Here is a 13,878-nt window from a genome sequence, read left to right as displayed (position 1 = left end):
CTCTGGTCTCCCAAATTCACCAGGTCCAGTTCCCCTTCTACCAACCCTTGTCCACTCTTCACTCAGCAGGCAGCCAGAATATTTTCAAAATGTAAAGCTGATCATGTCACTCCCCAATGAAAACCCTTTATCCCTGTTGCTCTAAAGAAAAGACAGTTCCTTTCAAAGGCCTATAGTCCTGTGAGTCTGGCCCCTGTGTCCTGTCCTTCCTCCTTTGCCCCACTCTCCCTCCCCCACTCACTGGGCTCCCTTCTGCCACAAGGCCTTTGTACAGGCTATTTCCTGTGCCTGGAATGTCCACTACATACCCCCAACTCCACTCCCCCTTACGTCAGATAACAGCTCAAGAGCCACCTCCTCAGGGAGGCCTTCTCTGCCCCCACCCCCACCCCACCATGTTGGCTCTCACAGCACCAGGCATGTCTCCTTTAGTCTCCTTTGCAGCACTTCTGTGGTTGACATCTACATCTGTATAGTGATTATTTGCTTAATACCTCTCCCCTTCAAAACTATGTAGGCTCCATGAGAGCAGGGACTATGTTTGGTTTTGTTCGCTGTTGTATCCCAAACCCTAAAATAGCAGCTGACATAGTTCAATAACTATTTGTTGACTGGTTGGATGGATGGATAGCTGGATAAGAGAGGAGAGAGGAGGGGCCAGGGCCATCGTAAGCTTTAGAGAGTGTTGCTGAATGAATAAATGGGCAGGCTAGGCAGAGCCTAGGAGATGACGCATGGGTGCACCTGAGTTTCCAACCTTCAGCCCAGAAAGGAATCTGTTCTAATGTAAGAAAAAGTGATTCAGTCAGGACTGGAAACACTCATCCTTCCTGTCCCCGGGCCTCTCTTCTAGAGGTGCTGGAGACTTGAACCGTTTCACCTGCTTCCAGAACTTGGCATGGCATAGCCAGGGAAGCCTACCTGGTCCAAACTCCTCTTTTCTAGTAAGGATCAGCAGGGCAGTGAGACTTCCGAAGTTCACACAGCACCCCTTGGGGGCAGTGCATTGATGGGGAAAACAGGGCTCAGACACTGACAGCCTGGGTTCCATCCTGACTGTGCTATTTGCAGACTCCCCAACCCAGGCTCTTCGCCTGGGTAGGTAGGGGGGACCTCAGTCTCATCACCTGAACAGCTAACTGACCACATTCCCAAATCCCGGTTCAGTTTCCTCAGTGACCAGCCTGACCTGCACTCCAGGTCCATCACACACCCGCCCAAATGACTTTCCCTTTCCAGCTTCACCCATTCTTTATCTTGCTTTCAAAGGTCAGAGACCTGTCCTTCCATAGAGTTGAGAGTGTCACACTCCAGGCTGCTTTGAGAAAATAGGAAGAAATAAGTCCTTCTGTCTCTAAAATCTAGTGTCCTGTCTTTGTGGCCTCAATTGGCCATATGACCTTGGGCAAGGGCCTTTACCTCCATTTCACAAGAGGAAACTGAGGCAGAGAAGTTTAATACTTCCTGCAGTACAGGTTTGCTATAAGGTTCCAGTGAATCATGGAAACAAAAGGGTTTGCGACCCATAACTCCCTGATCCTAAGTTAGAGGTGGTTAGTGCTCAGGGGTGATTTGCATAAATAATATCATTTTAGTTAGTGTAGAGCTTTGCTGTTTACCTTTGGATCATTGTGAATCTGTTAGCTTATAACTGTATCTGTGCAGGCTTTCAAAGAATGTGCCAGACCATCTAGGAAATGTATGTTCTTTTCCAATGATGGGATTTCAGTCGCTGCAACAAGTTAGCTAGAGATTTAGGGCAATGGGAGGGGCTCTGTCTAATGCCCCTCACAGGGTAGGGTACCTACCTAACCATTCTTCTTTCAAGAGTGCTGCTCCAGTATTTCAGCGAAAAGCCATGTTGGTGGGGTGTGAGTGCTGGTGCTGACGACCCAGGCTGAGAGGACCCCGGATCAGTCCAAAGTGCCCTGTCCCTGAACTAGAAGAGCAGATACTGGCAGAGCAGGACCGCCAGGGTGACATGGACTGTCCCACACCTCCAGCACTGGATGGTCTCTCTGTCCCAAGTCCCCCCTGCATTCCAGGCCCAGCACCATAGTGTCCCCATACAGGCAACGCAAAGGCAACCCAGAAGCTCCAACCTCCAACCTGTTGGTCGGTGCCTGAGTGGAGAGGCGCGCAGCCCCAGCGCAGCCTCTCCCCCGTCAGATACCCGAGCCCGGCTCACCCTCAGGCACACTGGCTGCTGGAACCGGAGAGGACCGTCCCCTTGCAGAGACAGATGCTTTCTGCTTTTCCAACTTCTTCCTCCTCTTCCATCTCCTTCCCTCTCACCACAGCCCTGTGAAATAGAGCTCCGGGTGAGACCCAGTAGACACATGAAGAACTGCTACCCAACAGTAAAAACCAAACCTCTTTTGAGTGGTGATCTTCCTGTCCCTGGCGGAGTTAAAACAGAAACTGAACAGCCATCTGTAACGACCCCAACCCAAACCAAACCATAGGTCATGTGGACTCTATTTGTGGAGTAAATGAACTGCTTTTATAACTCTAAACCTCATAGTGACTTTTAAAATGAGTTAGGTTGAGCATAGAAAAAGAATATAACAAAACCCCTTGTACCTACCTCTTAGCTTATGAAATAAAACATTATAGACAGAGTTAAAACTCTCTGCCCAATCCTGCCCACCTCCTTTCCCCTAGGGAGGTAAAACTATCTTGATATGGGGGCTTACCATTCCCAAACTACTGCTATACATGTCACTGTGTTTGCAGCAAAGATAATAGTATATGAAATAGTGTGATGGTAGGTGAGGCTGGGATGCTGGGAATAGCACTGGCTTAGAGCTGAAAGTACTGTTATCTTTAGCTTAAGAGATCTATGATTTCTACTCACAGGTAAGAAAATGAGAGAAAAACAATATAAAAAAGTGCTTAAATTCACTTAGACTCCTGGAGATTTAAAATTTTTATTTCTCTAATGAATATATTATCATATATTAGGAAGTAGCTAAAATGTTAACTGTTAATAATTTTTAAATTGATTTGTCCAGAAGAACAAGAACAAAGAAAAAGGTCTTTGTTAATTTGCACTTCTCTTTAAAAAAAAAAAAAACTGAGACAATGGATAAGAGGCATAAAGGGACAGTGATACGAACACCAGGCATCCTAATGACCTTAGTTTGAGTTACCTTTTCTGAGCCTCAGTTTCCTCATCTTTAAAATGGAGGCAATTTTCTTAAATGAATTTATGCCAAACCTCCTCCCCAAGAAATGTGGAGTCAACTTTTTGGGAAGCTGAAAATCAAAAAAAATAACAAATGTGAGAAAACTTTTAAATTTTAAGAAGCTGCAGGTATGGGGTAGTGTCAGCATCCCCAGCAACAACAGCAATCAACGCCACCTAGTAGTGAAAAAGAGGAACTGCATCTGGATACAATTCTGTGCTGTCTGTATACTGTAGTGGGCATCACAATTCAGATCCTTACGAGGATTATCAGACATGTGAGGAAACCCTCTAACATAAAAGACAAGCAAATAAAAAAGGAGCTCAGAGAAAACAATGTAGAGGCAGAAAAAGTTTAAGATTATCATTAATGTATTCAGAGATGAGAAGGTATTTCATCTGTGAAACAACAGGTTTCTGTAAGAAGAAAGTTCAGGGTACAAAGATGAGCTCTGAGCGGTGGTGAGCTAGATCTGGCTCATAAAAGCTCGCCAAGAGCCAACTGTTACATTTGCAGGAATTGTGCAAGCCAGTTAAGCACAAGGAGTTATTAAAAATTAAATTATATAAACTCAGATAAATAAATTATTTCAAAACAAATTATATTCAAAACAAATACTCAAAGCTCTTCACTTCCTAATTATTTTATATAGTTTTGTTACTATCCATGATCTTGAAGTCACTTATGTTTGTTGTTTCTGTATGGGGGAAGTACTATGTAATGGTCTACTGCTAAGTGATACCATATTGGTAGCTTGAAATTGATCACAGAGGGAGTTTTTCTACCCCAGAAATAGGTAAACTACACAAATCAGAGTTGTCCCCTTCACTTCAGAGTTGTTAAAACATTTACCAACACACAACATGCAGACATATATACAACATATATATGTAAATACTATGTATATATACATATATACAAACACACACCAACATACATATAACAGCATTTACCAACATACCACTGGCTCTGAGATAAAGGTAGAAATGGAAAAATTAGTAATAATTTTGGAAGATAAAGTTGAAATCTCTCGTAAAGTAGGAAAAGAGATGGACAATAGTTGGTAAAAGATGCAAAAATTAGAAGCTCAGTCCAAAAATCTGATGTGTAAATAACGAGTTCCAGAAAGATAACATAGAAAATAGTATGGAAGAAATATTAAAGGAATAATTCAAGAAAATTCCCCAGAACTGCAAGGCAATTTTGAAACTGAAATAGCTCACTAAGCACATTGCAGAACAAATGAAAACAGACAAAAATCAAGGTATTATTGCAAATCTCAGAACACTAAGCAATAAAGAGATGATCCTAAAAGCATCAGGTCAAGAAAAGGAAGAAGAAAAAGAAAAAAGATTACAAACAAAAGAGTGGGAATCAGAATGACATCTGATTTCTCAACAGCAGTTTTTGTTTGTTTTTAGCTAAAAATAAGCAGTGATAAGTTTTTAGGAAAAATGATTTCCAACTAAGACTCTATTTCCATTCAAATTTTATCAATCCACAGTGGGAGCTGAAAAAGACTTTTCCCAAGATCTCAAAAGTTTTTTTCATCCCTTGTGTGCATTTATTTAACCAATATTTATTGAGAACCTACTATGTGCCAGACATTATTCTAAATACTAGGGATATAGCAGTGAACAAACGGGGCTTTCATATAATCTGAAAATAACACGTGAGGTGGTAATCAGGACTCTGAAGTGGGGGGATGGAGTGCTGGGTGGGAGGGAGCTCTTTTGGATAGGGCCTCACTGATTGAGGTCAGTTGAACCTTAGTGAAGGAGCAAGCCACACAGATATCTGGGGGAGAGCCTTCCAGGCACAGGAATGAACAAGGGCAATGACCAGCGAAGAGTACTTGTGAAACCAGGCCAGTATGACTGGGAAGCGTGGTAGGAGATGAACGCATAGGACAGATCACAGGGCCCTTTGTCCTGAATACTTTGCTTTTGTCCCCCTAGACCCACTATCCACCCTGCTCTGTTGCCTGGGGAGCTGATTATGGGCCATGCCAACAGGCTCTCTTGATGTCTGGCTTCCTATGACATTTAGCCAATGGGAGGCATCTGCAAAAATCAGAGGGCAGGCAGAGTCTTTCTGAGAGCCACAGCTTCTGCCAGGTGATGCTCAGCAGCTCTGAGTTCCCTTCGTTCTTCAGCTAGAGTGGGAATGCCTAATGCCTTCCCGTGATTGCCAGCTCCAGGGAACCTCACATAGTTTGCCCGTGGCTTCCCTAAACCCCACTCACACCTTTGAAAAGAGTTCCTGTAGTAAACAGTCTCCAAATTCCTCAGTTTGAGTGTGACACTCACCTGTTTTCCTGCCAGGATCCTAACGCTCCCTTGTAGGGCAAGGTATGGATTATAAATTTTATTCTAAAGGAGACGGGAAACCACTGGAAGTTTTTGAGCACTTGGGACACCATGTGACTTAGATTTTAAAAGACCACTCTAGAGGGGGAGGGTAAAGCTCAGTGGTAGAGTGCATGCTTAGCATGTACGAGGTCCTGGGTTCAATCTCCAGTACCACTATTTAAAAAATAAAGTCTTAAAAAAAAAAAAGCACTCTAGATGCTGGATGTAGAAGATGTTGGTGGAGGTCAAAGAGAGAACAGTTAGGAGGCTTTTACAATAGTAAGGGTAAGTGAAGGTGACTCAGACTAGGGTGTTTGTAGAAGAGGTGGTAAGTGGTCAAATCTGGGGATATATTGTAAAGATCGAGCCAAGAGGATTTGGTGACCAAGTGGATATGTGGTGTAAGAGGGAAAAAAGGCAAGGATGACGCAGGTTTTTGGTCCAAGGATGAATCAAGTTGCCATTTACTGAGATGGAGATGTCTTGGGACAGAGGTTTGGGCTGCAAAAATCAAGTTTAGTTCAGGATAAAGTCCAGGTGTATATCAGAGATCCGCTTGGGGATCTGAATAGGCAGATGCATATCTCAGACTGGAGTTCAGAGATCTGCCCTGGAGGTAGAAATTTTAGCATAATAACCTCAGATAGCATTTAAAGCCAGACTCAATGTTAGTATAAACAGAGAAGAAATGAGGTCCAAGGATTGAGCCCTTTCTTCGGGAGCTACTAGAGGATGTTTCACCGAAAGGAAACAGTAAACAAAGAAAGAGGAAGACGTGATGTGGAAACGGGTACTCTGACACTGGAAGCAAAAAGAATTCTATACTGATGGCAAAAGGAGACCCCAGAACTATAGATCTCAAGAGTAACCTGTTTGAGTTGGAGCTAGAGGATAAGAGTCCTGGGAGGGGTATCACCACATAGTAAAAACAAAAGTAAAATTGATTGAACATATTGAGATTTGAACTATGGTTCAACATTTAGGGATGAACACATGAGACAGGAGCACAGAACACTGAGCAGATGGAAGAACAAAGTAATTACTAACATTTTATGTAAATGTATCTACTTACAGAAACGTTAAGTGTAGAATTACATATATGTAAACATATAATTATGAGGATTCCAGGGGAAGAAGTATAAACTAAAATCAAGAAATCATAGTATAAGAATGTTACTTAGAGCAATTCCACTTCCAAGTATATATCCAAAAGGACTGGAAACAAGTACATGTACATGAATGTTTATAGCAGCACTATTCAAAATAGCCAAAAGATAGATGTAATCTAAATATCCATCTGCTGATGAATATATAAAAGAATTATGGTATAAACATAAGGTGGGATATTAGCCATAAAAATGACATACAAACACATGCTACGTCAGTGAGCCCCAAAAGCATCATGCTAAGTGAAAGCCAAACATAAAAGGTCATACGTTGTATAATTCCATTTATATGATATATTCAGAATAGGTAAACCCATAGGAAAAGAAAGCAGACTGGTAGTTGCCAAGGGCTGGAGGGGAGAGGAGAATGAGGAGTAAATGCTTTGAGTAAGGGGTTTTATTTTGGGGTTATGAAAATGTTTTGGAACTAGATAGGAGTGGTTGTTGCACATTATGAATGTACTAAATGCCACTGAATTTTTCACTTTAAAGTGATGAATTTTATATGTAAATTTCACCTCAATTTAGGAAAAAAAAAAAAGTTATTTAGAAATAAGAAGGCATACTGTATGTCAGAAAAACAGCTGAGTACCCCTGAAACTAACATTGTTAATCAGCTACATGTCAATAAAAACAAAATTTAAAAACAACAAAAAAGAAGAAAAATAGTGGAGTTGAAGTGGTTGCCCTGGACTTTAGGCTGCAAAAGGAAAGGGACTATTTTTAGTCATAAGTCTCATAAAATCAAATATATGCATAACTTCAATTAAAAAATAAGACAAACTCCTGCCATTTGAAGAAAGGACTATTTTTAAATGAAGAGAACAGTTGTTAAAGGAAACCTTCAAATCCTAGGAGCTCACATATGGGTAGATTTGGACAAATAATATGCATATGCTGATTCCAACTGTCAAAATAGATGTGACTAAGAAAAAGCATATGGGAGCTCTCGTTTGAAAAGGAAGAATGAATGTCTAAGTCTACAAGACAGATGAAGACCATACTATATTTAACAGAAGGGAGAACCCCCCCCAAATAACTTAATTAATGATCCATTTAAAAAAGAAAAAGATCATTAAGGAAAAACATCAGGGACAGTGTCCAGAATTCTTAGACTTACACAGCAAAAAGACCATAAGATCAAAGGACAAAGAATAAGCTGGGGAAAATATTTGTAACACATGATAAAGGGTTAATAACAGTGTTCTGAAAGAGAAACTGGAATAGGGTCCCCATAGGCAATTCACAAAAAGTAAATGTACAATATTCATTAGCCATCAAAGAGGTAAAGGAGAATATCAGTTTCTTAAAGATGTAAACAAAAACAATTTTAAGAGGATGTAAAGAAATGACACTCATGCACTTTTTGAGTACGTATCAGTACACATGAGTTCTGCAAAACACACAAAATATAAAATATACATACCAAAGATCCTGTTTCTGGAAATTTATCTCAAGACAACAGGACAAGAGTACATAACATCTTCTATGAAATACCCAAAACCAGGACGTAACAAGTGAAGACTATGGAATGACAATCATAATACCCATGTGCAAAAAGCGCCTGTGATTACATTAACAGGAAGTGGTCTGGAGGGATGGTCACTGAAGGGATTGTTAAAATTTTCTCTGAATGATTTAACTACTGCCACATATTAAGAACCTCATGTGATCCTCACAGTAATTTAGAGATTGAGATCAGACCCCCTAAACCACACAGCCTTTTAAGTAGCAGGGCTGTTTCCAAAAACCAAGTTTGAATCCTCTGCCCACACTCAAAAGGACTGCAGGTGGTTTTTACATTTCCTTATTGTTTAAAACCAAGTATATTGCTTAATGCATTAAAAAACCTCCCAACATGTAGTCACATTTAGTATTTGCAGTAATTCTTTTGGTTTGATGGCAAGAATTATAAAGATATAAATACTTCTTGTAATTAAAACCTAGAGATGCTTTGAAACATCAAATCTACTACTACTGACCAGTTTTGGGTCCAGAACCATCAATACCCATTTGCCTAGCTTAACTGGGGTTTTCAAAGCATCATGCTGTTGTTACGTTCTTTTACTTGTTCACCACTCTTGGAGATGTTTGCCTTATTACAGTAAGTTTATTATTTGGTTCATGACGGTTAGCCACTTTTACGACATGAACACAAAAGCACAGGGATCAGGAATTCACATCTAACACTAGGTAAGAATTGGGTAAAATACTGAAACTGGCTTATTCCATTCCTGTTTCCCCAAAACTGTTTGTGAGCCCATCAGGAGGTGGGGATGAACCAGTTTACGTACCCATCAGAGCACAGAGAGCAGCATACCCCGCACAGAGCAAGTATGTGAAGTGTCCTAAAGAACAAGGTGTCTGTTACCCCCAGAGCCTGGCACCCCACAGGACATCAATGCTAGTTGTAAGACTGGGTTTCTTGAATACACGGGACTTTGCCTTAGAGTGATTTCAAACACAACTTTGATTTTACTGCTTTGGGTAAAGCTTAAGTAAAAAGCTTACTATTAAATATATCCAAGTGATAAACACTTAGAAAATAAGGTAGTATATATGTATGGCCTGCTTAACTTTTTCTGAATTCTAGAGTATGGCTCTGCAAACCAGCTAGACCTGATCTTCTCATTTACTGGTCTTCAACCTTAAACTCACTCCAGTTGTCCAAGGCTGCCTCTTTCAACAGGATACCCATATACCTCATTAGTTAGGTTTTAAGAATTAAATGGAATATTCTGACAACACTGAGGTACATAAATTTTATTCTAACCCACCCAAAAGTTGCAAGGCTCAGGGACCTGAGCTCATCTTAGGTAGGTCTTCCTGCTCCCTCTGCTCCAACTGTGCTTGCTTATCGTTCCTTGAATCCCTTCTTCCTCATCTTTTAAACTTTAAACTTCACCTGCAAGACTGGGACTGCCCCTGATGTCTGTCCATACTAAACATGCCCAGCCCCCCAGAGAAACCTTCATGTATGTCTAACATTATACTATGGATAACATCTATCACAGATCTACCTCAAATACATCTAAGTGTATCAAAATTACTCAGAAACATTTCTGCCATAACATCAGAACAGTAAGTCACTACTTCCTAATTTCTTCCACTACCCACCACCCACCGTGTATACAGCAACTGCTCATAAAGGTATCAACTGCTCACCTAGTTGAGCAGTGAAGAGGTATTATCTTATTGCTCCCTGTGATACCACACAATTCTAATTCTGCTAAAACACTTCCAAATCAAAAAAGAAAACACAAACCAGACAATTTTGTAAGGGAAAGAAACACAAAACATGCTTCTACTTAAACAATGATTTTATTGCTTGAGTACACACAAATTTATGCAACCAGGGCAGAAGCTGTGGATGACTCACTGAAAAGAAAAAGAGGGGAGAGGAGAAGAGCTGGATTAATAAAAGTCCTCCATATTCATTCAGATGCTCTCAAAATAGAGCTGTTTCCTAACAGCTAAAATAACCCCCAAATATATAAAATGCACCTGAGCTCCTGAATCAGTTCACTGTGCTCAAGCACAATGAATAAAGATGCTCACTCAGACATCCAAGGAAGAACTAGCGAACATAAAGAAAAACCTTTTTGGTGGAAACTGTGAATGTCCAGAAATTAATCATCACAGTGAGCAATCTATGCAAAAATTAAGGTAACATACACACCTGGGAGCAGAGGTAAGTGAAACTTTACTATCTAAAAGGGAGTCAAATAGCTTGTGTTCTACATCAGTAGTCTACCAAATACCAAACTATGTCCTTTGCTCATCTTCGTAAATAGTTTCAAAAGAACACAGCCACACCCATGTGTTGATGTATCCTCTATGGCTGTATTCTTGCTATGAGAATTGACCACATATCCTCAGCCTAAAACTTTTACTGTCAGGTCTTTTTATTACTATATTAATATCTGGCCAACTCTTGTCATTAACAAAAACAGGTTGATACTTACTATTTCCAATTGGGGGGGAGGACTCGTTTGGTCTTGTAATAGCGAGCCAACCTATGAATACGGCTCTCAATCAGAATCAGACGGAATTTAGCATCTTTATCCTAAAAGTAAAAGTTGATAGAATTCAGGAAAACTACTCAAAACTAAACATTATTTCAACCAAGGAATGAACAGAATCATAGGCTAAGATTCATGTGGCCAGATTAAGTTCATAAGGCTCCAGAAGACTTAACAGGAATGATAGAAAATGCAAATAAACACCTCAATATTTTCAGCCAACTGAATACTCTGCGCCTAGGGAGCCAAAGCTCCCCCTACAAATCTCTCCTGGTAGAATTTTTATTTCAAAGCCAACTGCAGTGTGACCTGTTTGCACACTAAGCCACCTTAGAGAATTCAAATCAGATGCACTGTATTTTACTGAAATGAGTTAGCACAAGCAGTTCTATTCTCTTACCTTCCTGTTTCTCTCAAGATGCTTCCGAACAGCAACAGCCTTCTTAATTAAATGATAAAGATCCTCAGGAAGATCAGGAGCAAGTCCTCTGGACTTAAGAATCCTCAAGATTTTATTGCCTGTCACAAAACGTACTTGTGCAACGCCATGTGAATCTCTCAGGATCACACCTGAAAAGGGAATAAAATAATTTCCCAAACCAAACACACAAACTGGCAAGTATTATGTCAAGCATGAGATCAAGTCACTTTCCGTGTTTCTTACCTGTCAAAACAGGGCTTACTTTCATACATCACAAACAGGAAAGTGAGAAAGCACACCAAGCTCACTCAGACATCCAAGGAAGGTTAACCCAACACCAAAGAAAAAACCCTTCTGGTGGAAACTGCGAATGTTGGAAAACCATCATCATAGTGAGCTTGCTGAACTACAGGCTACCAAGGGAATCAATGGTATTCTTCATAATAGCACCATCTCACCACCTAACAATCTATTACATGTTCCCTGTTGTGTATGATACCTCCACCATCTTGTGAGCAAGTGTGATGAGCACTCTGAGTAGCCAATCTGATTTGGGGCTAGTTGTATAGCTGCAATGTGCCTCAGTTTCCTCAACTTAAGACAGGGAAAACTACTAGCATTTACTGAAAGTATTTTAAGTCTGGCTATCAGAATTAAACGAGGACAGTACAGGTAAAGTGCATAAAATCATGCACCCAGAGCAGGCAGTGCCTAGCCCAAAGTGAACGCTGATTAGATTTTGGTAAGCATTTTAATCATTTTACCGTCTCCCAAGTAAGAACTTGAGTTCAGCAGATGAAGGCTAGACCTCGGTCATCATCAACAGTAACGACAGGAAAATGGGCAGAAAATTTTCAGGCCACTTGAGACACATTTACTGTCAGTCTATTTCAGCAAGTTATGCAAGGGCAGGCGGAAAGCGCTACATTAGACAAAAACACTCACCAATTTGTGAGGGAGTCAGGCCTTTCTTGGCCAGTTTGTAGATCTGCTCCTTCACGTCATCAGACGTCAATTTCAGCCACTGTTTATGGAAAAGAAATTCGCCTCAGAAAGAGAAACTGGGGATGGTACCGAAGCATAGCGATCCCCTCCGAGTCAAAACCGCGCTCCTCGTGCACACGTGGTCTCCATCCCCACGCCGCTTCTCCGGAACGACGAATGGCACCCCCTCCCGACCTCTCCTCGGTCCCCCCATGTTACTTACGGTCGGTACGCTGCGGCGGTAGGGCAGAGCTGACTGGGACAGGCCCTTCCTGGGGAGAGAAGCAGTCTGGGGGTGAGGAGGCGGCCCATGCCACAGCAGCCCAGAACTTCACCCCCTCGACCCGTTGTCCACACCGCCTCCTTTGTCTCCACCCCCGGATCCAGCCCTGTAACCCGCTCAGAAACCTGGGCTCACCCGGGAGCGTGCATGCGACCCATGATGGCGACGGTCCGGCAGCGAAAAAGAGAACGAGGCTGGGAACGCCGCAGGAAGCTACCCTCCGCGCAGGAAGTGACGCAACACGCCGCTACTTCCTCGTCCGCAGGAGGCGGGGCTGAGCTACGTATTTCCGGCGTCGGCGTAACTACATAGCCCGAAATGCATTTCAACGTGGACTACATATCCCGGCATGCATTGGTCTTTGAGGCGGCTACACGCCGGAGCGGGAAAAAGAGCCCTCCTCCCCACGCGTCTGTTCACTTGCAAGACAAGCTGACTGCAGTGAGGTTGTGCAAATTCGGATCCCGGACTAGGAGTGCGCAGAGCAGATATGACTGCACGGGTTGGTGGATTTGGTCCCCGCCTTATGGAAGGCCACTATCTGCGCGCTCTTGCCGCCTAGCGAATTTGGGCTCCTGACGTTCATACCTACACAGTTGTTCATTCACTAGCGCCAGGCCATGTCTCGGCACTGAAGACCTCAGAGTCTGTCCCTGCTTTTGAAATATTTGCAGGTACAATAAATACTAAGGTGATAAGTGCTTCACTGGAAGTAATGGTAGTGGCTACTGCCTTGCCTAGCAATACCATTTCTTATCTTTCAAGGGAGGGATCATTGACTACGGAGACTAACCTGCGGAGGGACTTGAACTAGGCCCTGGCGGACCTCTACCCTATACCCAGCCCACCACTTGAGACCTCGTCACTCTCCTCTACACTGGGCTGTGGGGCGTTGCTTGGGGCGCTAGTTTCGGCCGGGAGAAGTGTTGGGCAATGGAGCCGCATCCGGAGTGAGAGAGTTGGTGAACATGGAAGAACCTTGGGAACACGATGGCAAAGGCCGGAGCTGGATGTAGGGAGGTGAAGGGAAGTGGGGCGGATGAAGGGGAAAATGAGGCATTTGAAGTTGTTGGCACAAGGAAACTGCCACTGAAACTCTTTTAAGACTCAGTGCTGTTACACAGGAATGCGTTGAAAAAATGGGCAAATGAAGGAGCTTGTTCAAATACTGCGTGACATCGGGGAGGAGGAAGGTCAGAGAAATTACTGTCTACAGGTCTAAAGTAATTGGTTAGATTTTAAAGAAACCTTAAGCATTGAAGCATTCATCACCACTCTTTCCATGTCACTACTTGATGAGTAATTTTCCCCAAAGCATTAGGAATTTCATTCAAATTGAGTAATCTTTTTTTTTCCCTAGCAAAGATACATTCTTATCATTAGCTAAATTTACATCTTTAGCCCAGATATGGGGTAGGTATCTCACTTTAACATGGCTCCAATTCCCAATCTCCACCCCTACC

The 13,878-nt window shown here is 42.2% G+C and overlaps 2 protein-coding genes and 2 non-coding genes across 4 annotated transcripts in view; all 4 read right to left on the bottom strand.

Annotated features, from left to right (window-relative positions):
- PLEKHA7 (pleckstrin homology domain containing A7) overlaps nt 1-3,277 on the bottom strand; it is a 207,935-nt gene extending 204,658 nt beyond the window's left edge. The window contains exons 1-2 of the mRNA XM_064492545.1: nt 3,153-3,277; nt 2,189-2,302 (exon numbers count right to left, since the gene is read on the bottom strand). The gene's annotated coding sequence lies outside the window, so the exon portion shown is untranslated. The remainder of the gene's footprint in view (nt 1-2,188; nt 2,303-3,152) is intronic.
- Nucleotides 3,278-10,007: 6,730 nt separating this feature from the next.
- RPS13 (ribosomal protein S13) lies at nt 10,008-12,677 on the bottom strand. The gene is made up of 6 exons (XM_010977221.3): nt 12,551-12,677; nt 12,356-12,404; nt 12,094-12,172; nt 11,128-11,297; nt 10,671-10,771; nt 10,008-10,083 (listed from the first exon to the last, which is right to left on the bottom strand). The coding sequence occupies exons 1-6, from the start codon at nt 12,571-12,573 to the stop codon at nt 10,050-10,052; spliced, it is 456 nt and encodes a 151-aa protein (XP_010975523.1). The 5' UTR covers nt 12,574-12,677; the 3' UTR covers nt 10,008-10,049.
- On the bottom strand, nt 10,260-10,350 carry LOC116155520 (small nucleolar RNA SNORD14). The gene has a single exon (XR_004139408.1). It is a non-coding gene; the product is annotated as a small nucleolar RNA SNORD14 (small nucleolar RNA).
- LOC116155522 (small nucleolar RNA SNORD14) lies at nt 11,453-11,544 on the bottom strand. The gene has a single exon (XR_004139409.1). It is a non-coding gene; the product is annotated as a small nucleolar RNA SNORD14 (small nucleolar RNA).
- Nucleotides 12,678-13,878: the final 1,201 nt, after the last annotated feature.

This window comes from Camelus dromedarius, chromosome 12, assembly GCF_036321535.1.
Source record: "Camelus dromedarius isolate mCamDro1 chromosome 12, mCamDro1.pat, whole genome shotgun sequence".
Classification (NCBI taxonomy): domain Eukaryota; kingdom Metazoa; phylum Chordata; class Mammalia; order Artiodactyla; family Camelidae; genus Camelus; species Camelus dromedarius.
This window is presented reverse-complemented; position numbering and strand designations above follow the sequence as displayed.